General features: G+C 47.4%; 1 protein-coding gene across 1 annotated transcript in view; it reads left to right on the forward strand.

Moving 5' to 3' along the window:
* Positions 1–26,635, forward strand: part of abcd1 (ATP-binding cassette, sub-family D (ALD), member 1) — a 31,344-nt gene extending 4,709 nt beyond the window's left edge. Inside the window, exons 3-12 of the mRNA XM_036989100.1 lie at positions 611–793; positions 999–1,130; positions 6,244–6,424; positions 8,572–8,714; positions 9,305–9,476; positions 11,630–11,724; positions 15,596–15,741; positions 20,024–20,254; positions 20,442–20,567; positions 25,994–26,635. Coding sequence (XP_036844995.1) covers positions 611–793; positions 999–1,130; positions 6,244–6,424; positions 8,572–8,714; positions 9,305–9,476; positions 11,630–11,724; positions 15,596–15,741; positions 20,024–20,254; positions 20,442–20,567; positions 25,994–26,270 — 1,686 coding nt within the window. The 3' untranslated portion in view covers positions 26,271–26,635. The remainder of the gene's footprint in view (positions 1–610; positions 794–998; positions 1,131–6,243; positions 6,425–8,571; positions 8,715–9,304; positions 9,477–11,629; positions 11,725–15,595; positions 15,742–20,023; positions 20,255–20,441; positions 20,568–25,993) is intronic.
* The last annotated feature ends 130 nt before the right edge of the window (positions 26,636–26,765 follow it).

Raw genomic sequence — 26,765 nt, forward strand, 5'->3', positions numbered from 1 at the left:
TGGCAAGCTAATTGGATGGACGCCTAGCTAGTGACTGACATGGCAAGCTAATTCTATGGACGCCTAGCTAGTGACTGACATGGCAAGCTAATTGGATGGACGCCTAGCTAGTGACTGACATGGCAAGCTAATTGGATGTACGCCTAGCTAGTGACTGACATGGCAAGCTAATTGGATGGACGCCTAGCTAGTGACTGACATGGCAAGAGAAACTGTTGACGTACAACCAAATGTAGAGCTTGTACCTTGTGTATTCTGCTTTTCTAACTCTCAACCGTTGAGACCCCGACTGAGTTCCTAACGGAAACCCTGACCTAATCAGGGAGCTCCCTTTTTTTTTTACATTTATTTTGTTAGTCACTCATTGATATCATTAACAGAACTGGAGGTAACTTAGATATAAAATAGAATACAAAACGTGCAAGTATTTTAACTTTCAACAGTAAGTCGACACCCTGACCTGAGTTCCTAGCAGCCTGGTGCCCCTTCAGCTTATGGCTGAAGCCGGTCTGTCCCTCTAGTCTTTCTCAAGGGGTTGAGTTATAAACAAAATACAAAATTGTTCTGCTCTCACCAATATAATGAACAATGTCATATTCTTCTCCTCCAGTCTCTGACAGAAGACATGGTGATGTTTGCTGCATCTGTGGCCCACCTGTACTCCAACCTGACCAAGCCGTGTCTGGACGTGGTGGTGACCTGTTATACCCTCCTCAGGACAGCGGAGTCTAAAGGAGCCAACACCACCTGGCCGTCCGTCATCGCCGGCGTGGTCGTGGCAATCACCGCCAAGGTGTCTCATGTGCTTTTTTTTATTTAGTCTTAATACCTTTTTTGTTATATTTGGTTTATTGGGATTTTTCAGCGTTTTGTTTTGACAAAACAAAAAAAGTTTGAATTGATTTCCACAGATGGTAGTACAGTGTGTTCTCTCACCCACTTTGTGTTATTACTTTGGTTGGGTTTTTTGATGCAAATATCTATCTTTTGTCATGAAGGTTCTGAGGATGTTCTCGCCGCGGTTTGGGAAGCTAGTGGTGGAAGAAGCCCGGAGGAAAGGAGAGTTGAGGTACATGCACTCGCGCATCATCGCCAACTCGGAGGAGATCGCCTTCTACGGAGGACACAAGGTAACTGTCACACCTGGGTAAATGCATACACACCTAGTGGATATACTGTCTTCTACGGAGGACACAAGGTAAACATGACCGTTGACCGGTCTGTCAATGTCAGAATGCTCAAAGTTCAAAGATATTATGTCAGGTGAAAGGAAAGCGACTGCCAGGCATAATCAGTCTCCCCGGTGGCACAGAGGTCTAAGGCCCTGCATCTCAGTGCCAGCGGCGTCACTACCGACACCCTGGTTAGGATCCAGGCTGTATCACAACCGGCCGTGATTGGGAGTCCCATAGGGGCGGCGCACAATTGGCCCAGCGTCGTCCGGGTTTGGCCGGGGGTAGGCCGTCATTGTAAATAAGAATTTGTTCTTAACTGACTTGCCTAGTTAAATAAATAAAAAAATCTGACTCTCTCTGCCTTTCATAGAGGCTCTGGGATTCTGCAGGTGTGATTAGACTGATGCCTGTTGCCTCTCATAATGTTCCGCTTGAAGAAATAATGAAAGGAAGGAGACTCTGTCAGGCATTCCAGATGTTGCATTGAGTGAAAACACTCATTTGAATGATTTTCATAATGTTCTCGTCTGTGTTGTGAAGAGAACCCTCTTTACTGTGTTCGGGTGGTCAGGCCAGGAGTCAGCGGGAAGGGGGATGAGTCTTGTCATGTGACCAAGTAGAAATAGAGAACCTAATCTCCTGTTGGCCAATCTGAAATGCTGCTTGTTTTTTTTAAACCCCTCTGTTTCAACACTCTCTAGTGTGGAGCTGTGTTGGTTTTTAAATGCTGACTCTTACCCAAGATGGTCTTGTGGAGCTGTGTTGGTTTGTAAATGCTGACTCTTACCCAAGATGGTCTTGTGGAGCTGTGTTGGTTTGTAAATGCTGACTCTTACCCAAGATGGTCTTGTGGAGCTGTGTTGGTTTGTAAATGCTGACTCTTACCCAAGATGGTCTTGTGGAGCTGTGTTGGTTTGTAAATGCTGACTCTTACCCAAGATGGTCTTGTGGAGCTGTGTTGGTTTGTAAATGCTGACTCTTACCCAAGATGGTCTTGTGGAGCTGTGTTGGTTTGTAAATGCTGACTCTTACCCAAGATGGTCTTGTGGAGCTGTGTTGGTTTGTAAATGCTGACTCTTACCCAAGATGGTCTTGTGGAGCTGTGTTGGTTTGTAAATGCTGACTCTTACCCAAGATGGTCTTGTGGAGCTGTGTTGGTTTGTAAATGCTGACTCTTACCCAAGATGGTCTTGTGGAGCTGTGTTGGTTTGTAAATGCTGACTCTTACCCAAGATGGTCTTGTGGAGCTGTGTTGGTTTGTAAATGCTGACTCTTACCCAAGATGGTCTTGTGGAGCTGTGTTGGTTTGTAAATGCTGACTCTTACCCAAGATGGTCTTGTGGAGCTGTGTTGGTTTGTAAATGCTGACTCTTACCCAAGATGGTCTTGTGGAGCTGTGTTGGTTTGTAAATGCTGACTCTTACCCAAGATGGTCTTGTGGAGCTGTGTTGGTTTGTAAATGCTGACTCTTACCCAAGATGGTCTTGTGGAGCTGTGTTGGTTTGTAAATGCTGACTCTTACCCAAGATGGTCTTGTGGAGCTGTGTTGGTTTGTAAATGCTGACTCTTACCCAAGATGGTCTTGTGGAGCTGTGTTGGTTTGTAAATGCTGACTCTTACCCAAGATGGTCTTGTAATGACGTATTACATTATGTTGTAGTAATTTTTTGCAGAAGCTGTTATCTAGAGTGACTTACAGGAGCAATTAGGGCTAAGTGCCTTGCTCAAGGGCACATCCACAGATTTGTTCACCTTGTCGACTCGGGGATTCTAACCAGCTACCTTTTGGTTAGTAGCCCGTCGCTCTAACCGCTAGGCTAGCTGCCACCTCCGTTGGTGAGAGTGTGGCGCTAGCAAAGCCAAGGTTGTGGGTAGGGCTGTGGAGGTCAGGAAATCAGCCGGTGATTGTCAAGCAAATAACTGTCGGTCTCACTGGTAATTGACCGTTAATTAACTTCTTATGGGCAGGTGAGACGGTAGCGTCCCACCTGGCCAACATCCGGTGAAATTGCAGAGGGCGAAATTCAAACTACAGAATTATAAATATTTAACTTAAAATAAAATAATAAAATCACAAGTGTAATACGTCAACATAAAGCTTAACTTCCTGTTAATCCAGCCGCTGTGTCAGATTTAAAAAAAGCTTTACGGCAAAAGCAAACCATGTGATTATCTGAGGACAGCTCCCTCATACAAAAGCATGAAAAACATATTTCAACCAGGCAGGTGCGCCACGAAAGTCAGAAATAGCGATATAAGAAATGCCTTACCTTTTATGATCTTCTGTTGCCACTCCAAAAGGTTCCAGATACATCACAAATGGTCCTTTTGTTCGATAATGTCCTTCTTTATATCCATAACTCAGTTTAGCTGGCGCGTTTCAGTCAATAATCCACCCAGTTTCCCTCCATCAAAATGCATACAAAATGAATCCCAAACGTTACTAATAAACTTCTCCAAACAAGTCAAACAACGTTTATAATCAGAACCTTAGGTACCCTAATATGTAAATAAATACAATTTAAAACGGAGAATCGTTATTGTCTTTACCGGAGAAAAGTACAAAAGAAAACGCTCTCATTCACGCTTGGAAACACTACAGCCAAAATGGGAGCCACCCAGAAAAACTAGAATTTCTGCATCTGCATCATATTTCCATAAACCACCCTGAAACTCTAAAGACTGTTGACATCTAGTGGAAGCCCTAGGAACTGCAATCTGGGAGGACTTCACCTTATATAAAAGTGACAACCATTGAAAATAGTGGTAGGCTGAATTTGTTTTTTGGGGGGGGGGGGTGGTTTGCCCTCGGGGTTTCGCCTGCCATATCAGTTCTGTTATACTCAGACATTATTTTAACAGTTTTAGAAACTTTAGTGTGTTTTCTATTCAAATCTATCTAATTATATGCATATCCTAGCTTCTGGGCCTGAGTAACAGGCAGTTTATTTCAGGCACGCTTTTCATCCGGATGTGAAAATACTGCTACCTACCCAAGAGACTTTAACAAACACATTTAGCATCTCCTGGCTTTCACACAAAGCCTACAAGCCACTGATACAGACCTTTGGAACATCTACACTTTTAGGTCTAATAAATACATTTAACATACCATTGTGCTGTTGTTGCTGTTAGAAATATTAAGGTTCCTAAGACAAACCCACACTTCATTCATAAGATAAATTTGAAGTTTTTTAATGGGCTTTTTTGATATTTTTATTTTAATTATCTTGAATGGAGGAAGAGTTTATTCTTAACGTGCTTTTTCCAAATAGTAAACAGACATGCCCCATTCCACAGGTTCAGAGTTAAAGGGAGGGATAATCCATGGTTTCCTTCTGAGCTGTCTTGTATTGTTCACGACCGTAATCTAGCCTGGGCTAAAGCAAGGAAATCATGTTCCGATGCTGATTGGCTGGTTTTTAGGCAGTTACGAAACAAGTGTTCTTTTCTTCTCAGGAAGTCCAAGGCTGAACATTTAGTCTGATAACCTGAATGACCCCTATAAAGTTTTGGAAGGCTAAGTCTGACTGTTAATGAATTACTCTGCTGAATATGGCTGAACTGAAATGCTGAATTGAGTTGGTGCTTTCTATCTTGGCCAGGACGCTCTTGAAAAAGCCATTTCAAATGTCAATGAACCCTTCCTGGTTAAATAAAATGCTTTTATTAGAAAGTAAATTTTCTCCATTAAAAAGCATCCTCTCAACTGGAAACTCACTCGCTGCGTACGATATGTACGCTAGTTAGGTTCTACACCCCTTGTAAAGTGAATTAGTGTGCTTAATTTTAAGTTATTTGTGAACTTTAGTTGTGATACAAACTTTATTTAAAACATAGACCTATAGGCTAGGCTACATGATGTGTGCGACCTATGATTAGGGGGGGGGGGGGGCATTGTTTCTTATGCTGGGCATCATTCACAAGTGATAATATATAATTGACCAATGACAGGCTAATATTGTAACCCATCAGACTATTCTTGATTTAATCTTGTCTTTTACATATACTAAATGATTTTGGATGGACCATTATCATGTCACCTGTATCGAAACAGGGTCAGCAGGAAGAGAAACACGTCATCTTTGCGCTTAAATAGTGAATCGAGGACGCTTTTCCCCAGGTTCATTTTCATGCCAGCCAGGTAGGCTATACTCCTGTTGTAAAGAGAAGCAATGTGCTTAATATTAGGAAAGCCGAGAAATAAATATAGTAGGCCTAGCCTATAGAAAGCTGATCCTCTTTTTATTAGAGGCCATCACTCTGTTTTCTCCCTCAATTGCATAGCCTTAATGTTGCCCAACATGAGCTCATGGGATCTCATGAAGCGTTTGATTTAGATTTTAGAATACATTTGCATTAATGTCAGTGGTACGCGGGACAATAGAGCCCTGAGTACCAGGCCGGTAGGACCTGATGGAGGGACAATGGAGCCCTGAGTACCAGGCCGGTAGGACCTGATGGAGGGACAATAGATCCCTGAGTACCAGGCCATTAGGACCTGATGGAGGGACAATGGAGCCCTGAGTACCAGGCCGGTAGGACCTGATGGAGGGACAATAGAGCCCTGAGTACCCGGCCGGTAGGACCTGATGGAGGGACAATAGAGCCCTGAGTACCCGGCCATTAGGACCTGATGGAGGGACAATAGAGCCCTGAGTACCCGGCCATTAGGACCTGATGGAGGGACAATAGAGCCCTGAGTACCAGGCCATTAGGACCTGATGGAGGGACAATAGAGCCCTGAGTACCAGGCCGGTAGCAAGTTCGGTAGGCTCGTCAGCAGCATCAGAGCTTGGAGAAGCCTAATTCCCGCGACCTAAACATTCACGTGGAATTTAACTGCCTTCATGACTCGTGACCGCCGGTGGGCTGTTGCGGTGACTGTTTTACCGACACTAGTTGTGGGTTCAATTCCCCCAGGGATCTGATACCATACGAAAGATTATGCACTCACTCATTGAGCTGTAAGTCGCTTGGGATGGAAGTGTCTGCTAAATTACAATATTATGATTATTTAGGCTTTGTTTCTATAATATTACATGAGAATATGTCCTCCTGCCACTAGGTGGAGATGTCCCAGCTGCAGCGCTCCTACCGCTCCTTGTCGTCCCAGATCAACCTGATCCTGTTTAAGCGTCTGTGGTACGTGATGCTGGAACAGTTCCTGATGAAATACCTGTGGAGTGCCTCGGGACTCGTCATGGTGGCTGTACCAATCATCACCGCCACAGGGTACTCCAGATATGGTAAGACCAAAATTATGTATTTTAATGACCCTGTTCTGGCTCCCCGACCAGCCGCTCCTTCAAAAACCGTCCCGCGGCTGAATCTAGTTGCTTACCTTACACCTTCTAGTCTGTGATCCAGTGGAGGATGGGGTTCCGACTTTTAAATTGGAGGATGGGGTTAACTGTAATGGATAGAATGGAATTAAGGGAACTGTGTAAAACGCATGGTTTCCAATTGTTTGATACCTTTACAATCAACCCGTCCTCCGGTTTCTCCCCCGACCAGCCTCCCACTCCTACATTCAGGGTTTGCAGCCCACTAGTCACATCAAAGATTCTCCCTCATTTCATTACACTAGTGTCAGAAGTAGGGTACTTTACTGTCTGTGTAGACGCTGAGGGGGGGGAGGCCATTGACCAGGCATCTGGCGGAGGAGCAGGCTTATTTAATGGGACATGGTGAAAGTACAGTCACATGGTTGCAGAAAGGTAAGTTTAGGCTATTTCCTCCATGCTGCAGTGGTCTAAATCACTGCATCTCAGTGCTCGAGGCGTCACTACAGTCCCTGGTTCGAATCCAGGCTGTATCGCATCCGGCCGTGATTGGGAGTCCCATAGGGTGGCGCGCTCCTTAACGTTCCTTGATTTGGGAATCATTGCTCTAACCATGCTAGTGCCAGCCGCTGAGTGGGAATCATCGAGCTAACCATGCTAGTGCCAGCCGCTGAGTGGGACTCCACTACAGCGAAGTCTATGAAGACCAGACCCTTTCTTTGCTGTCCAGTCCAATGGGTGCAAGGCGGCCTTGAACAGGAACCTCGAGGCCCATCCATGTAGCACATAGACCAGTAACGGGGGTTCAGAGCCCATATGAAGACTCTTCACAGACCAGTAATGGGGGTTCAGAGCCCATATGAAGACTCTTCACAGACCAGTAACGGGGGTTCAGAGCCCATATGAAGACTCTTCACAGACCAGTAACGGGGGTTCAGAGCCCATATGAAGACTCTTCACAGACCAGTAACAGGTTCAGAGCCCATATGAAGACTCTTCACAGACCAGTAACAGGTTCAGAGCCCATATGAAGACTCTTCACAGACCAGTAACAGGTTCAGAGCCCCTATGAAGACTCTTCAGACCAGTAACAGGTTCAGAGCCCATATGAAGACTCTTCACAGACCAGTAACGGGGGTTCAGAGCCCATGTGAAGACTCTTCACAGACCAGTAACAGTTTCAGAGCCCATATGAAGACTCTTCACAGACCAGTAACAGGTTCAGAGCCCTTATGAAGACTCTTCAGACCAGTAACAGGTTCAGAGCCCATATGAAGACTCTTCACAGACCAGTAACAGGGGTTTTCTATCATCATAGTTGCAGCAGCTCCTGGTGAGCGTCAGTCCAACTCCAGGGAGCTGCCTGGCCCAGTAGGTGATGCAAAGGGCTCCAACACTGTCGCTTTATCAGGTCGGAAGCCGTTTAGGTTGAGACGCAACAAAAAAAACCACTGTCTCCTTAATGGAGCCTTTACCTTATTCTGGGTCGGTCGCACGCCATCCTTGTCAACGTAGAGCCCCAGGAACTCAACACTGCACTCTGCGGTCGCGCCTCAGCACTTTCCTCTGCTGAGAGTTATGCTCTTCCAGCGTCCAGCTTGTAATCACTGTCATCCATCCAGATACTGCTGGACCCCTGTGATGCCAGCTAGCAAGGTTCATGTAGCTTTGAAATATGGACACTGCTGTGGACACTCCAAACTGGAGCCTTGTTGCCCTCAAAAGCCCCCTGTGAGTGTTGGTCAGGGCATCTCCTGCGTCTCCATCCAAGGCTCGCTGCTGATTGGCTCATGTTGTGTCCAGCTATGTCTCATCTGTTTACAGTAATGCTAGATTACAGTACTAAACCCACAGCAACCCCCCCCCCCCCCCCCCCCCCCCCACCCCACCCCCACACATATGAAACGGGCTCCGACGTCCTCTGGACTTTGGATTAACAGTGATGATCCATCAGACTGAGGCTGGGGAAGCGTTTGACCGTGTCCCCGAAGGAGCAGGCTTACAAATGTGTATGTATGGGCTATGACGTGTTTGTGTATGGGCTATGACGTGTTTGTGTATGGGCTATGACGTGTTTGTGTATGGGCTATGTATCTTCTGAATGCTTTCAGACTCCGAGGATGTGAAGCAGTTGGCCATGAATTTGAAAGAGGAGGACCTAGTGAGTGAGAGGGCTCAGGCCTTCTCCACCGCTCGGAACCTCCTCAACTCCGCCGCAGACGCCGTCGAGAGAATCATGAGCTCTTATAAGGAGGTGAGGCTATAGAACCGGCTCCTAGACCCTAACCCCTCACTGTCAAGAGGATCATGAGCTCTTATAAGGAGGTGAGGCTATAGAACCGGCTCCTAGACCCTAACCCCTCACTGTCAAGAGGATCATGAGCTCTTATAAGGAGGTGAGGCTATAGAAACGGCCCCTAGACCCTAACCCCTCACTGTCGAGAGGTTAATGAGCTCATACAAGGTGAGGCTATAGAACCGGCTCCTAGACCCCAACCCCTCACTGTCAAGATTGATCATGAGCACCATCAAGGAGTTGAGGCTCCTTGACTTCTCATTGATTGATTGCGTTCCAAGTGTCACCCCATTCCCTTTACAGTGCAGTACCTTTTTGACTTGTTTTTACCAGGGACTGAACACTTTGTCATTTACTGCCACAACCTGGGCATTAGTTACAGGGGTCAAGCGTTCCATTTCCTTTCATTTTGAACCATGATAAAGTAGACTTAACAACTAGTGAGTCTTTGGGGAAACCACTGCTCTATCATGGATCTAAACCCTTTAATTAACTCTACCACCTGCCCTGATTTTACTGGATAACCTTTGACCTTTGACCCGGTCCAGGTGACCGAGCTGGCTGGCTACACAGCCCGCGTGCACGAGATGTTCACTGTGTTCGAGGACGTGCGTGCGGGCGTGTTCCGTCGCTCTGCGGAGGGAGGAGATGAGCAGACGGGGGGAGGAACACAGCTGGTGCAGCACGGCATGAGGGTGGAGGGACCAATCATGATACGAGGTAAACTGACTGACAAGGAATTCAACCAATCACTAGGTTAACCAATGGTATTCAAAGTGTAACTGCAGTGGTATTTGTTTTTGTATGTTTTTTTAATTTTTTTAAATTAAATTCAGATGACAGATTATTGTATGGGACAATATACAAATGTTTTTTGAGAAAGAATTTGAAAAATACAATTTTATTGAGTAACTGTATTTATTGGTTTCTTAACATTTTAATAAGACACTAGTTAGGTTTCCATCCAATTGGTGACAGATTTTCAGGTGAATGTTCTAGAATGTATATTTCATGTGAATGTTCTAGAATGTATATTTCATGTGAATGTTCTAGAATGTATATTTCATGTGAATGTTCTAGAATGTATATTTCATGTGAATGTTCTAGAATGTATATTTCATGTGAATGTTCTAGAATGTATATTTCATGTGAATGTTCTAGAATGTATATTTCAGGTGAATGTTCTAGAATGTATATTTCATGTGAATGTTCTAGAATGTATATTTCAGGTGAATGTTCTAGAATGTATATTTCATGTGAATGTTCTAGAATGTATATTTCCCCACTGGTGGTGTTTCTACCAAATGGACTTCTTGCAGATATTTCATTTTTAAATCGGTGAGAGATGATGTAGTGCACACAGTGGATTTTTTTCATGTACCCAAATAATTAAAAAAAAATTCCATTTGTTTCCATCACATTTTCAACAAACCATTAAATAGCAAATGTGCCTACTCAAGTCTTGGCACGTGCGCGCGAACCAACCGCTCGTAGAGCAGAGGAGGCTCTGCAGGGAGGCTCGTCGACATGATGAGATCATTATGGATAATATTTCTATCGGTCGACCAGAATAAGAGCATCAGTATTTATTGTAAAGGAGCATCAATATCACTGTGGACTTCCACCACCCTGTGAAATTAATCAAGTTATTTCATCTGTAGCCTAATGAACTGCATGGTTTCCCAGCGAGTCATAGTGGGAGGACCAGACACCGTATCGTCACGTGACCAGACACCATATCGTCACGTGACTCCAAGTATGATGGTTATACTGAACAAAAATAGTTAAAGTTCATATAAGGAAATCAGTCAATTTAAATATATTCATTAGGCCCTAATCTATGGATATCACAACTGGGAATACAGATATGCATCTGTTGGTCACAGATACCTCAAAGGTAAGGGAGTGGATCAGAAAACCAGTCAGTATCTGGTGTGGATCAGAGAACCAGTCAGTATCTGGTGTGGATCAGAGACCCAGTCAGTATCTGGTGTTGCCACCATTAGCCTCATGCAGCGTGACACATCTTCTTCACATAGAGTGGATCAGGCTGGTGATTGTGGTCTGTGGAATGTTGTCCAACTCTTCTTCAATGGCTGTATGAAGTTGTTGGATATTGGAGGGAACTGGAACACACTGTCGATCCAGAGCATCCCAAACATGCTCAATGGGTAACATGTCTGGTGAGTATGGAGGCCATGTAAGAACTGGGACATTTTCAGCTTCCAGGAATTGTGTACAGATCCTTGCGACATGGGGCTGTGCATTATCATGCTGAAACTTGGTGATGACAGTAGATTGTTGTGTAATTAATGGGCCTCAGGATCTCGTCACTTTACCGACACAAAGATCCCACTATGTTGAACGAACAAATTATCGGTCGGATTTTATCAAATTGTACTGGAACTTCCGGGTTCCATCACAGCTTGCCTTTTCATGAATACATGTTCTTCTCTCTATGTAACTTGATGATAAAAAATCGGTACATTTCAATTTTACATCCAGAAATGACATTCAATTCATGACATTTTCACTGATCAAAATGAAAAGATACCAATAAATACCGTTATTTGGTTCTTACAAAAACACTTCACTGAACCTGTGGATCTTCTGTGCTGTGTTCACCTGATGGTGTTGATCAGAGACCTGTCTGTCTGTGTTCACCCGTCTGTCTGTTCACCCGTCTGTCTGTCTGTGTTCACCCGTCTGTGTTCACCCGTCTGTCTGTCTGTTCACCCGTCTGTCTGTGTTCACCCGACTCCTCTTTGGGTCGGTCATCTAATGGTATTACACCATCTTGTTACAATGGTACTGTGATTTTTGGTGTGTGTCTATTCTGGGTCCTGAACTGTCCCGTTTGTGTGCGTGTGCAGGTCAGGTGATAGACGTGGAAAAGGGCATCAGCTGTGAGAACCTTCCCATCATCACACCGACAGGAGACGTTGTCGTGTCCAGCCTCAACATCAAGGTGACGCAGACACCCTCGACTCCATCAACACAACCTAACAAGCTAGATCTGCTCTGGGTTTTCTAAAACTAACCAGCTTCAGTTAGCTTCACATTCCAGCTCAGGCTTCGTCCGTATTACGACGGTGGATACTGCTCGTCCGCCTGCGCGTCACATGTGACATGGTCGAACGCAGAACTCTATATTGAGACGATGCTGAAACATCAAGCCATTGGCGAGTCACTGCCGGCTACCTGTCGGCAGCGTCGTCTCTGGTTGGCTGCCTGTCGGCAGCGTCGTCTCTGGTTGGCTGCCTGTCGGCAGCGCTGGCTACCTGTCGGCAGCGTCGTCTCTGGTTGGCTGCCTGTCGGCAGCGCTGGCTACCTGTCGGCAGCGTCGCCTCTGGTTGGCTGCCTGTCGGCAGCGTCGCCTCTGGTTGGCTACCTGTCGGCAGCGTCGCCTCTGGTTGGCTACCTGTCGGCAGCGCCGGCTACCTGTCGGCAGCGCCGGCTACCTGTCGGCAGCGCCGGCTACCTGTCGGCAGCGCCGGCTACCTGTCGGCAGCGCTGGCTGCCCGGAATCAGATGAAGCATATTCTTCCTTTTTAAACATTTTTCTTTCTAAAGGTGCTTTCTAGTCCAGCTAGCAGCATCCTTAATCTGTGGTCGGGGAAACGGGACATTTTTCAAGATCCCTGGTCCAAACAAGACTGCAACCGGGGGAACAATGTTTCAGCCAAAACAACCAAGACTGCAACCGGGGGAACAATGTTTCAGACAGAACAACTTAGACACGACAACAGGGGGAACAATGTTTCAGACAGAACAACTTAGACTGCAACCGGGGGAACAATGTTTCAGCCAAAACAACCAAGACTGCAACCGGGGGAACAATGTTTCAGACAGAACAACTTAGACACGGCAACCGGGGGAACAATGTTTCAGACAGAACAACTTAGACACGACAACAGGGGGAAAAATGTTTCAGACAGAACAACTTAGACACGGCAACCGGGGGAACAATGTTTCAGACAGAACAACTTAGACACGGCAACAGGGGGAACAATGTTTCAGCCAGAACAACTTAGACACGGCAACCGGGGGAACAATGTTTCAGCCATAACAACCAAGACTGCAACCGGGGGAACAATGTTTCAGACAGAACAACTTAGACACGGCAACCGGGGGAACAATGTTTCAGACAGAACAACTTAGACACGGCAACCGGGGGAACAATGTTTCAGCCATAACAACCAAGACTGCAACCGGGGGAACAATGTTTCAGACAGAACAACTTAGACACGGCAACCGGGGGAACAATGTTTCAGACAGAACAACTTAGACACGGCAACCGGGGGAACAATGTTTCAGCCATAACAACCAAGACTGCAACCGGGGGAACAATGTTTCAGACAGAACAACTTAGACACGGCAACCGGGGGAACAATGTTTCAGACAGAACAACTTAGACACGGCAACCGGGGGAACAATGTTTCAGACAGAACAACTTAGACAAGGCAACCGGGGGAACAATGTTTCAGACATATATCAGCCATAACAACTCTGTATAAAGGCCATTATAGACCTACAGTACCAGTCTAAGATTTGGACATGCCTACTCAAGGATTTTTCTTAATTTTTTTATTATTAGAGAATGCAAAGCTGTCATCAAGGCAAAAGGGAGGCTACTTTGAAAAAATCTCAGATATAAAAATATACTAGTGCACTAGAGAGGATAGGGTGCTATAGTAACTTAGTATGCTTACTACATGATTCCATATGTGTTATTTCATAGTGTTGATGTCTACACTATTATTATACAATGTAGATAATTGTACAAATAAATACCCTTGAATGAGTAGGTGTGTCAACTTTTGACTGGCATTAGTTAGACACATTACTATCCTAACGACGATAAACCAGACTTTTAAACTCCCAGGGAGCATAGATATGTTATCTAGAACCGGACGTGTCCTGTTCTAGATAGGGCTGCTACCCCAGGTCTCTGTGTCCTTGCCTGGCTTCTTGTGTGACACAGTGATAACAGCAGCAGCATTGGTTCACTACCAAATGCCATCCTATTCCCTATATAGTGCACTGCCGACTCTGGTTTAAACGTTGTACACTATGAAGGGAATAGGGGGCCATTTGGGACACCTATAGCACCAGAGAAAGACGACTGAACACTGATCTACCCTCTGTGGAACTGTTGTAAACCTGACAGAGAACCTGGGGTCAGCTTGTTAGTATAAACCACATTTTTTTAAACATTAATTGTATCTTCATTTAACGAGGCAAGTCAGTTAAGAACAAATTCTTATTTTCAATGACGGCCTAGGAACAGTGAACTGCCTGTTCAGGGGCAGAACAACAGATTTGTACCTTGTCAGTCTATCCTCTCTAGTGCACTACTGTAGCACCCTATCCTCTCTAGTGCACTACTATAGCACCCTATCCTCTAGTGCACTACTATAGCACCCTATCCTCTCTAGTGCACTACTATAGCACACTATCCTCTCTAGTGCACTACTATAGCACCCTATCCTCTCTAGGGCACTACTATAGCACCCTGTCCTCTCTAGGGCACTACTATAGCACCCTGTCCTCTCTAGGGCACTACTATAGCACCCTGTCCTCTCTCTAGGGCACTACTATAGCACCCTGTCCTCTCTCTAGGGCACTACTATAGCACCCTGTCCTCTCTCTAGGGCACTACTATAGCACCCTGTCCTCTCTCTAGGGCACTACTATAGCACCCTGTCCTCTCTCTAGGGCACTACTATAGCACCCTGTCCTCTCTCTAGGGCACTACTATAGCACCCTGTCCTCTCTCTAGGGCACTACTATAGCACCCTGTCCTCTCTCTAGGGCACTACTATAGCACCCTGTCCTCTCTCTAGGGCACTACTATAGCACCCTGTCCTCTCTCTAGGGCACTACTATAGCACCCTGTCCTCTCTCTAGGGCACTACTATAGCACCCTGTCCTCTCTCTAGGGCACTACTATAGCACCCTGTCCTCTCTCTAGGGCACTACTATAGCACCCTGTCCTCTCTCTAGGGCACTACTATAGCACCCTGTCCTCTCTCTAGGGCACTACTATAGCACCCTGTCCTCTCTCTAGTTCAAATCAAGGTTTATTTGCTGAATGCTGACTTATACGGCGCAGGGGCTGTGTACGGGGCGCAGGGGCTGTGTACGGGGCGCAGGGGCCTCTCTCTCTCTCCAATGCATCAGAACAGACGGCAGCGGCCTCTCTCTCCCTCTCTCCAATGCATCAGAACAGAGGGCAGCGGCCTCTCTCTCTCCAATGCATCAGAACAGAGGGCAGCGGCCTCTCTCTCTCTCTCTCTCGCGCATCAGAACAGAGGGCAGCGGTCTCTCTCTCTCTCTCTCTCTCATGCATCAGAACAGAGGGCAGCGGCCTCTCTCTCTCGCGCATCAGAACAGAGGGCAGCGGTCTCTCTCTCTCTCATGCATCAGAACAGAGGGCAGCGGCCTCTCTCTCTCTCTCTCTCTCATGCATCAGAACAGAGGGCAGCGGCCTCTCTCCAATGCATCAGAACTATGGCATTTAAGAAATTAGCATTTTTCTGTATGGTCTGTGTGAGAGAGAGCGAGTGGGGATCATGGTGTGCCCCAACACAGTAAGCCCCCTGTTTAAAGAATCCTTTCATGATCGTTTCATCAGTGGCTAGTTCCACACTGATCTCCTCACACACACACAACAGTACCATAGCTTGATTGTTTTAGCTAGCTACATTCCTGCTCCATAGAGTGTATAAGGTAGTAGGCTACTGTGTGGGGAACCCTGGCTCTGATCATTGGATTCTCCTATAACCCCCCCCCCCCCCCCCCCCCCCCCCCCCCTCCCCTCTCCTCTCTCTCCCCAGGTGGAGGAAGGTATGCATCTGTTGATAACAGGACCTAACGGCTGTGGGAAGAGTTCTCTGTTCAGGATCCTCAGTGGTCTGTGGCCAGTCTATGGAGGGGTGCTTTACAAACCACCACCCCAAAACATGTTCTACATACCTCAGAGGTTAGTGTTCACACACACACACACCTCCGTGGTCTATGGCGCTAAAGTCTAAGGCAATTGCTAGGGGTGCTAACACCAGTCTTCAGGTCTGGTGGAGGCCCACTTTCTAGTTTATTTTCCTGGATGTATATCATTTTATTTTTTTTGTGGCATTCTACGGTATGTTTTGTCATTTGAAATTACTAATGTAAACAAAAAATAAACGTCCTCTCTGTCAACTGCGTTTATTTTCAGCAAACTTAACGTGTAAATATTTGTATGAACAGGAGATTCAACAACTGAGACATAAACTGAACAAGTTCCACAGACATGTGACTAACAGAAATGGAATAATGTGTCCCTGAACAAAGGGGGGGTTCAAAATCAAAAGTAACAGTCAGTATCTGGTGTGGCCACCAGCTGCATTAAGTACTGCAGTGCATCTCCTCCTCATGGACTGCACCAGATTTGTCAGTTCTTGCTGTGAGATGTTACCCCCCTCTTCCACCAAGGCACCTGCAAGTTCCCAGACATTTCTGGGGGGAATGGCCCTAGCCCTCACCCTCTGATCCAAAAGGTCCCAGACGTGCTCAATGGGATTGAGATCTGGGCTCTTCGCTGGCCATGGCAGAACACTGACATTCCTGTCTTGCAGGAAATCACGAACAGAAGGTTTCTTGTCTGGTCCAGCGACGGTTGTTTTGTGCCCAGAGGCGACATTGTTGCCGGTGATGTCTGGTGAGGGCCTGCCTCTCTCAGCCTATTGCGGACAGTCTGAGCACTGATGGAGGGATTGTGCTTTCCTGGTGTAACTCGGGCAGTTGTTGTTGCCATCCTGCACCTGTCCCGCAAGTGTGATGTTTGGATGTACTGATCCTGTGCAGGTGTTACATGTGGTCTGCCACTGCGAGGCCGATCAGCTGTCCGTCCTGTCTCCCTGTAGCGCTGTCTTAGGCATCTCACAGCACGGACATTGTAATTTATTGCCCTGGCCACATCTGCAGTCCTCATGCCACCTTGCAGCATGCCTAAGGCACGTTCACGCAGGTGAGCAGGGACCCTGGGCATCTTTCTTTCTGTGTTTTTCAGAGTCAGTAGAAAGGCCTCTTTAGTGTCCTAAGTTTTCATAACTGTGACCTTAATTGCCTACCGTCTGTAAGCTGTTAGTGTCTTAACGACCGTTCCACAGGTGCATGTTCATTAATTGTTTATGGTTCATTGAACAAGCCTGGTTTAAACCCTTTACAATGAAGATCTGTGAAGTTATTTGGATTTTTATAAATTCTTTTTGAAAGACAGGGTCCTGAAAGGGATGTTTATTTTTTTGCTGAGTTTATTTGTAACACCCCAAAAAGGTTAAACATTTTTTTAAAGAACCTGACCAAGTAAATAGACCAGAAACGCTTCTGTAGACCGTTTCGTCGTCGTTGTCTACCACCTCTCTGTAGGCCATTTCTTCGTCGTTGGCTACCACCTCTCTGTAGACCGCTTCGTCGTCGTTGGCTACCACCTCTCTGTAGACCGCTTCGTCGTCGTTGGCTACCACCTCTCTGTAGACCGTTTCGTCGTCGTTGGCTACCACCTCTCTGTAGACCGCTTCGTCGTCGTTGGCTACCACCTCTCTGTAGACCGTTTCGTCGTCGTTGGCTACCACCTCTCTGTAGACCGCTTCGTCGTCGTTGGCTACCACCTCTCTGTAGACCGTTTCGTCGTCGTTGGCTACCACCTCTCTGTAGACCGCTTCGTCGTCGTTGGCTACCACCTCTCTGTAGACCGTTTCGTCGTCATTGGTAACCAGGCCAAAAACTGTTGTCGTCATCTAGTTTGATGACTAAGTTGGAACTGTGTGATGAAACACAGTCACGTGTATACAGAGAGGAGACTGCGGCCCTTGTGGGGGGGGCTCTGTGTTGAGGTAATGTTGCCCATCTGGGGCGGCAGGGTAGCCTAGTGGTTAGTGCTGGACTAGTAACCGGAAGGTTGCAAGTTCAAACCCCCGAGCTGACATGGTACAAATCTGTCGTTCTGCCCCTGAACAGGCAGTTAACCCACTGTTCCTAGGCCGTCATTGAAAATAAGAATTTGTTCTAAACTGACTTGCCTAGTTAAATAAAGGTAAAATAAAAAAATCTTCACCAGTTCGGGGGTGGCCCGGACCCAGGACCCAGTTGCTTAGGGAGGAGTTCAGTCCCAGGGTTCTGAGCTTTCTGGTGAGCTTAGAAGGCATTGTAGTGTTGAACAGCATTAATTTTGTCCTGGTGGTTGAGGGCAGTGTGCAGTGCAATGGTGATTGCATCATCTGTGGATTGGTCAGGGTGGTAGGAGAATTGGAGAGGGTGGAGTGTCGGAGGGACGAGGTGATGTGGTCTTTTGACTAGCCTCTCAAACCACTTCATAATGACTGAATTGAGGGCTACGGGTCGGTAAGGATGATGGTGGACATCTTGAAGCAGGAGGGGAACTCGTTAGCACAGTTCCTCTGAAGAGATGGCTAGGTTTCACAGTTCCTCTGAAGAGATGGCTAGGTTTCACTCGTAAGCACAGTTCCTCCTGAAGAGATGGCTCGTTGGCACAGTTCCTCCTGAAGAGATGGCTCGTTGGCACAGTTCCTCCTGAAGAGATGGCTCGTTGGCACAGTTCCTCCTGAAGAGATGGCTCGTTGGCACAGTTCCTCCTGAAGAGATGGCTCGGTGGCACAGTTCCCCTGGGGAGATGGCTCGGTGGCACAGTTCCCCTGGGGAGATGGCTCGGTTTCACAGTTCCCCTGGGGAGATGGCTCGGTTTCACAGTTCCCCTGAGGAGATGGCTCGGTTTCACAGTCTCCCCCGGGGAGATGGCTCGGTTAGCGCAGTCTCCCCCGGGGAGATGGCTCGGTTAGCGCAGTCTCCCCCGGGGAGATGGCTCGGTTAGCGCAGTCTCCCCCGGGGAGATGGCTCGGTTAGCGCAGTCTCCCCCGGGGAGATGGCTCGGTTAGCGCAGTCTCTCCCGGGGAGATGGCTCGGTTAGCGCAGTCTCCCCCGGGGAGATGGCTCGGTTAGCGCAGTCTCCCCCGGGGAGATGGCTCGGTTAGCGCAGTCTCCCCCGGGGAGATGGCTCGGTTAGCGCAGTCTCCCCCGGGGAGATGGCTCGGTTAGCGCAGTCTCCCCCGGGGAGATGGCTCGGTTAGCGCAGTCTCCCCCGGGGAGATGGCTCGGTTAGCGCAGTCTCCCCCGGGGAGATGGCTCGGTTAGCGCAGTCTCCCCCGGGGAGATGGCTCGGTTAGCGCAGTCTCCCCCGGGGAGATGGCTCGGTTAGCGCAGTCTCCCCCGGGGAGATGGCTCGGTTTCACTCGTTATTTGAGGTAATTTTTTGGGGGCTTCACGAAGCTTGTCATAAAATGGCACTTCCTCTACAAGGCTTGCTCGAGGACTGCGACGATTGAACTGTCAATCAAAGACGTGACCGAAAAGGATTTTGCACGCTTCTGATTGGCTGATAATCTAGTTGGGTCGTTTCTCACACAAGAATCATTTTAGTTGACTTGGCTTACACTAGCAACAAGATATGCCAAATGTCTAAAAACCACAGACACAAGTCTCATAGACAGAAATCGGGTGGTTTGACCACAGACACAAGTCTCATAGACAGGAATCGGGTGGTTTGACCACAGACACAAGTCTCATGGCCAGGAATCAGGTGGTTTGACCACAGACACAAGTCTCATGGCCAGGAATCAGGTGGTTTGACCACAGACACAAGTCTCATGGCCAGGAATCAGGTGGTTTGACCACAGACAAGTCTCATGGCCAGGAATTAGGTGGTTTGACCACAGACAAGTCTCATGGCCAGGAATTAGGTGGTTTGACCACAGACAAGTCTCATGGCCAGTAATCGGGTGTTTGACCACAGACAAGGCTCATGGCCAGGAATCAGGTGGTTTGACCACAGACAAGGCTCATGGCCAGGAATCAGGTGGTTTGACCACAGACACAAGTCTCATGGCCAGGAATCGGGTGGTTTGACCACAGACAAGGCTCATGGCCAGGAATCAGGTGGTTTGACCACAGACACAAGTCTCATGGCCAGGAATCGGGTGGTTTGACCACAGACAAGTCTCATGGCCAGGAATCAGGTGGTTTGAAATGTTTCTTGAAATATTTGATTCCATGTGCTGCTTGGTTGTTCAGATTTCAGGAAAAAGAACCGATTTTTTAAAAATCATATGCCAAGAAAATCTGATTTAACTTAGCCAGATCTGTAAAGCATTGTTATGTGTGGTTTTTCTATAGTTGATCTTAATGTTTGTTTCGTGTTTGTCCATCAGACCGTACATGTCAGTGGGAACCCTGCGAGACCAGTTGATCTACCCAGACACCGAGACCGAGATGGAGGAGAGAGGATTCACGGACCAGCAGCTAGAGGGGATCCTCGGAACCGTCAACCTGGTCTACATACTGGAGAGGGAAGGCGGGTGGAGTGCAGAAAGCGACTGGAAGGATGTGTTGTCAGGAGGAGAGAAACAGAGGATTGGGATGGCACGGATGTTCTACCACAGGTATGTCACATATAATAAACTGTATTCTTCACCAGACACGTGTAAGGATGGAAACTAAAAACCTAGCTGTTGTCTCAACGCGATTAAAAAAAAAAAAAAAATCTATTCCTATACCGTATCAGCGTTAGAGGACTGGAAATGGTGTCTTTGGATTTCACACTAATGCAGTGTGTGTTGTCTTGCCCAGGCCTAAGTATGCCCTGCTAGACGAGTGCACCAGCGCTGTCAGCATCGACGTGGAGGGGAAGATCTTCCAGGCAGCAAAGGATGCTGGGATAGCACTGCTGTCGATAACCCATCGACCCTCCCTCTGGTCAGCATGCTTATCAATCAACCTATTTATTTATTTATATAGCCATTTTTTATTTTTTTTTACAGATTCAGTATTTATTCATCTAACAATTCATTCCTGAAGGAAACTTGTTTTGTATGGGGAACATAAATATGAAATTAGATTGGTTTTCTGATCTAAGCAATGTGCTCTAGAAGGTGAGACTGAGTTTACACAGGAAATCAGTCAATTGAAATAAATACATTTGGCCCTAATCTATGGATTTCACATGACTGAGAATACAGATATGCATCTGTTGGTCACAGATACCTCAAAGGTAAGGGAGTGGATCAGAGAACCAGTCAGTATCTGGTGTGGATCAGAGAACCAGTCAGTATCTGGTGTGGATCAGAGACCCAGTCAGTATCTGGTGTTGCCACCATTAGCCTCATGCAGCGTGACACATCTCCTTCACATAGTTGATCAGGCTGGTGATTGTGGCCTGTGGAATGTTGTTCCACTCCTCTTCAATGGCTGTGTGAAGTCGCTGGATATTGGGCGGGAACTGGAACACACTGTCGATCCAGAGCATCACGAACATGCTCAATGGTGACATGTCTGAGAATGGAGGCCATGGAAGAACTGGGACGTTTTCAGCTTCCAGGAATTGTGTACAGATCCTTGCGACATGGGGCTGTGCATTATCATTGTGGTTGTAATGCCGGTTGGACGTAGTGCCAAATTCTCTAAAACGATGTTAGAGACGGCTTATGGTAGATACATTAAATGTAATGCCATAAGAGAATATAAAAGGAAAAATGCTCCCTAACAGGGGATGTACATTTCTGATCTTTTCATTCCCCGCTCATGAAACATGGGAGCAAAACTTTAAATGTTGTTTTTATATTTTTGTTCAATATACATTTGAGTTATTTTTTTAAAACATTTAGCTCAACATTAAATGTACTTTACCAATTTAGTGTGGATAGAGCTGCTTGCTTGGTGAGCGACTTTATTTCAATCTGTGTAGGAAAGTCGTTAAGAGCAAATTTAGTATTTTGACGTAACAGCGTGGTTTTGCTCATAAAGGAAACCGAGCGCGCTGATCTGCCTGTCAGTGTGGGGCGTGAGATGTGACTGAAATTAAGGGCGAGAGGATTGAGGAGACTTGACTTGGAGGAGATGGGCATCTTATTATGAGATGCATTATCTGAATTAGACCCACAGAATTTTACCTGCGGAGGACTGGCTTCCTACGGAGGAACTTTTGAAATGTCTTTGAACTTCTGAGAGTTGGTTTAACGTTGGACCAGAGCAAATGTTATAACTAGCTAGCTAACAGGCTTGTGTGCGCAGCGCAGCAATTTAATTAAGAACGCCTTGTTTTAGTTTAATAAAAACAGTGAAACGCGATAACTGTAGTAGCATTGGGAAAAAAGTAAATGTATTCTCTAATTAAACATGTCTCCCTAATTTCTGAATGAGTCTTGTGATGTCGGCGGTAAACATGCTTCAGAGGGGAAGAGACTGGGTAACCTACTCCAGCTGGGAGGCAGACGTTGGAATACGTTGGAGTGACAGTGTGAGGGTTTTATTGCGATTTGTGGGACTTAAAAAAAGAAAAAGAAATTGTTAATAACCGGTTCTCGTGTGTTTTTTTAAATTCAGGGAACAGAACCGAAACTGATCCATAGTGTTCCGGAACAGAACCGTTATTTAAAATAAAGGTTCTGTTCCGGAACAGAACCGAAACTGATCCATAGTGTTCCGGAACAGAACCGTTATTTAAAATAAAGGTTCTGTTCCGGAACAGAACCGAAACTGATCCATAGTGTTCCGGAACAGAACCGTTATTTAAAATAAAGGTTCTGTTCCGGAACAGAACCGAAACTGATCCATAGTGTTCCGGAACAGAACCGTTATTTAAAATAAAATGTAAAATAAAAGAATGGTTCTGTTCCGGAACACTATGGATCAGCTTTGGTTTGGATTGTGTTCCTCATGTTATCTTTTGGTTCTGTTCCCTGAACCAATTCCAACCCTTGGTCAAAAGACCATTAGTGGGGGGTAAAAGGGTGTGTATATACATTAGGAAGCAAATGGAAGCCAAATGAAACTGGGTTTTTTTTGTGACTAGTGAATACACCCCAGAATTGGGTTTCCTGTGTAAACGCAGCCTGAGTATATATGCAACCTCCAGTAGGGGGCAGTGGTGATCTGAGAGTTCAGCCTCTGTCACTGCTGTGTCTTTTATATGGAGTAGAGGCCAGGCAGGAACATCCCATACCCCTAGTCACTTCATATGGAGTAGAGGCCAGGCCAGGCAGGAACATCCCATACCCCTAGTCACTTCATATGGAGTAGAGGCCAGGCCAGGCAGGAACATCCCATACCTCTAGTCACTTCATATGGAGTAGAGACCAAGCAGGAACATCCCATACCCCTAGTCACTTCATATGGAGTAGAGACCAAGCAGGAACATCCCATACCCCTAGTCACTTCATATGGAGTAGAGACCAAGCAGGAACATCCCATACCCCTAGTCACTTCATATGGAGTAGACCAGGCAGGAACATCCCATACCCCTAGTCACTTCATATGGAGTAGAGGCCAGGCAGGAACATCCCATACCCCTAGTCACTTCATATGGAGTAGAGGCCAGGCCAGGCAGGAACATCCCATACCCCTAGTCACTTCATATGGAGTAGAGTAGAGGCCAGGCAGGAACATCCCATACCCCTAGTCACTTCATATGGAGTAGAGACCAGGCAGGAACATCCCATACCCCTAGTCACTTCATATGGAGTAGAGACCAAGCAGGAACATCCCATACCCCTAGTCACTTCATATGGAGTAGAGACCAGGCAGGAACATCCCATACCTCTAGTCACTTCATATGGAGTAGAGGCCAGGCCAGGCAGGAACATCCCATACCCCTAGTCACTTCATATGGAGTAGAGACCAGGCAGGAACAACCCATACCCCTAGTCACTTCATATGGAGTAGAGACCAAGCAGGAACATCCCATACCCCTAGTCACTTCATATGGAGTAGAGACCAGGCAGGAACATCCCATACCTCTAGTCACTTCATATGGAGTAGACCAGGCAGGAACAACCCATACCCCTAGTCACTTCATATGGAGTAGAGACCAAGCAGGAACATCCCATACCTCTAGTCACTTCATATGGAGTAGACCAGGCAGGAACAACCCATACCCCTAGTCACTTCATATGGAGTAGAGACCAAGCAGGAACATCCCATACCTCTAGTCACTTCATATGGAGTAGACCAGGCAGGAACAACCCATACCCCTAGTCACTTCATATGGAGTAGAGACCAAGCAGGAACATCCCATACCCCTAGTCACTTCATATGGAGTAGACCAGGCAGGAACAACCCATACCTCTAGTCACTTCATATGGAGTAGAGACCAGGCAGGAACATCCCATACCTCTAGTCACTTCATATGGAGTAGAGGCCAGGCCAGGCAGGAACATCCCATACCCCTAGTCACTTCATATGGAGTAGAGACCAAGCAGGAACATCCCATACCCCTAGTCACTTCATATGGAGTAGAGACCAGGCAGGAACATCCCATACCTCTAGTCACTTCATATGGAGTAGACCAGGCAGGAACAACCCATACCCCTAGTCACTTCATATGGAGTAGACCAGGCAGGAACAACCCATACCTCTAGTCACTTCATATGGAGTAGAGACCAGGCAGGAACATCCCATACCTCTAGTCACTTCATATGGAGTAGAGACCAAGCAGGAACATCCCATACCCCTAGTCACTTCATATGGAGTAGACCAGGCAGGAACAACCCATACCCCTAGTCACTTCATATGGAGTAGAGGCCAGATGAATCGGTTCCCCACGCAGCCTCTATACCCGTAATGAAGCGGTTCCCCACGCAGCTCCTATACCCATAATGAATCGGTTCCCCACACAGCTCCTATACCCGTAATGAAGCGGTTCCCCACACAGCTCCTATACCCGTAATGAAGCGGTTCCCCACGCAGCTCCTATACCAGTAATGAATCGGTTCCCCACGACGCTCCTATACCCGTAATGAATCGGTTCCCCACGCAGCTCCTATACCCGTAATGAAGCGGTTCCCCACGCAGCTCCTATACCTGTAATGCAGCGGTTCCCCACGCAGCTCCTATACCCGTAATGAAGCGGTTCCCCACGCAGCGGTTCCCCACACAGCTCCTATACCCGTAATGAAGCGGTTCCCCACACAGATCCTATACCCGTAATGAATCGGTTCCCCACGCAGCTCCTATACCTGTAATGCAGCGGTTCCCCACGCAGCTCCTATACCCGTAATGAATCGGTTCCCCACGCAGCTCCTATACCTGTAATGCAGCGGTTCCCCACGCAGCTCCTATACCCGTAATGAAGCGGTTCCCCACGCAGCGGTTCCCCACACAGCTCCTATACCCGTAATGAAGCGGTTCCCCACACAGATCCTATACCCGTAATGAAGCGGTTCCCCACACAGATCCTATACCTGTAATGAAGCGGTTCCCCACGCAGCGGTTCCCCACACAGCTCCTATACCCGTAATGAAGCGGTTCCCCACACAGCTCCTATACCCGTAATGAAGCGGTTCCCCACACAGCTCCTATACCCGTAATGAAGCGGTTCCCCACGCAGCTCCTATACCCGTAATGAATCGGTTCCCCACGCAGCTCCTATACCCGTAATGAATCGGTTCCCCACGACGCTCCTATACCCGTAATGAATCGGTTCCCCACGCAGCTCCTATACCCGTAATGAATCGGTTCCCCACGACGCTCCTATACCCGTAATGAAGCGGTTCCCCACGCAGCTCCTATACCCGTAATGAATCGGTTCCCCACGCAGCTCCTATACCCGTAATGAAGCGGTTCCCCACGCCGCTCCTATACCCGTAATGAAGCGGTTCCCCACGCAGCTCATACCCGTAATGAAGCGGTTCCCCACGCAGCTCATACCCGTAATGAATCGGTTCCCCACGCAGCTCCTATACCCGTAATGAAGCGGTTCCCCACGCAGCTCCTATACCCGTAATGAATCGGTTCCCCACGCAGCTCCTATACCCGTAATGAATCGGTTCCCCACGCAGCTCCTATACCCGTAATGAAGCGGTTCCCCACGCAGCTCCTATACCCGTAATGAAGCGGTTCCCCACGTAGCTCCTATACCCGTAATGAAGCGGTTCCCCACACAGCTCCTATACCCGTAATGAAGCGGTTCCCCACGCAGCTCCTATACCCGTAATGAATCGGTTCCCCACGCCGCTCCTATACCCGTAATGAATCGGTTCCCCACGCAGCTCCTATACCCGTAATGAATCGGTTCCCCACGCAGCTCCTATACTATCTCCGATCTCTCTGGATAACGGTGATCCATTTGATTTTAATACAATGTTAGTCAATCTCAAACATGCACCTTTCCTTCCTTCCCATTACAGGAAGTACCACACCCACCTGCTTCAGTTCGACGGAGAGGGTGGCTGGCGCTTTGAGAGGCTGGACGCCTCCACACGTGTCTCTCTCCAGGATGAGAAACAGAAGCTGGAGTCCCAGCTCTCTGGGATACCCAAGATGCAACAGCGCCTGTCGGATCTCTGCCGCATGCTGGGGGAGGACGCCACCCTGTCAGGAACCGGAGGAGAGGAAGCGGGGGAGGAGGAGGAGAAGGAAGCAGGGGAGGATGAGAAACTGGAGGAGAAGGAGAAGGAAGAGTGATGAACAAGGACAATAGAAGGATGATGATCATCGGATGCAAGGATGGGAATGAGAGAACTTTTGGCCCTGTCCAGAAACAACCCCCTGGGGCATTTGTCCCCTGAGGCAAGGTGGAGCTGTACTCATATTGTTCCTAATAGGTCCAGTCCTTTCAGATCCTCTGGGGTGCTCAGGACATAGTGTCTAGGTCCTAGAGGCTGTATCTTCTAGTGTATAATGAGGTTCTGGACTTCCAACCACTCAAATGTGGCTGTTAGTCAACTGCTGCTCAGTTTTCTTTTCCACTATCAGCAGTATGGGAGGGGGAGGAGTTTCTAGGGGAGAGGGAGGGTGGAAGTGTAGTGGGAGGGGGAGGAGTTTCTAGGGGAGAGGGAGGGTGTAGTGGGAGGAGGAAGTAGATTCTAGGGGAGAGGGAGGGTGTAGTGGGAGGAGGAAGTAGATTCTAGGAGGGAGGGAGGGTGGAAGTGTAGTGGGAGGAGGAAGTAGATTCTAGGA

This window comes from Oncorhynchus mykiss, chromosome 9, assembly GCF_013265735.2.
Source record: "Oncorhynchus mykiss isolate Arlee chromosome 9, USDA_OmykA_1.1, whole genome shotgun sequence".
Classification (NCBI taxonomy): Eukaryota; Metazoa; Chordata; class Actinopteri; order Salmoniformes; family Salmonidae; genus Oncorhynchus; species Oncorhynchus mykiss.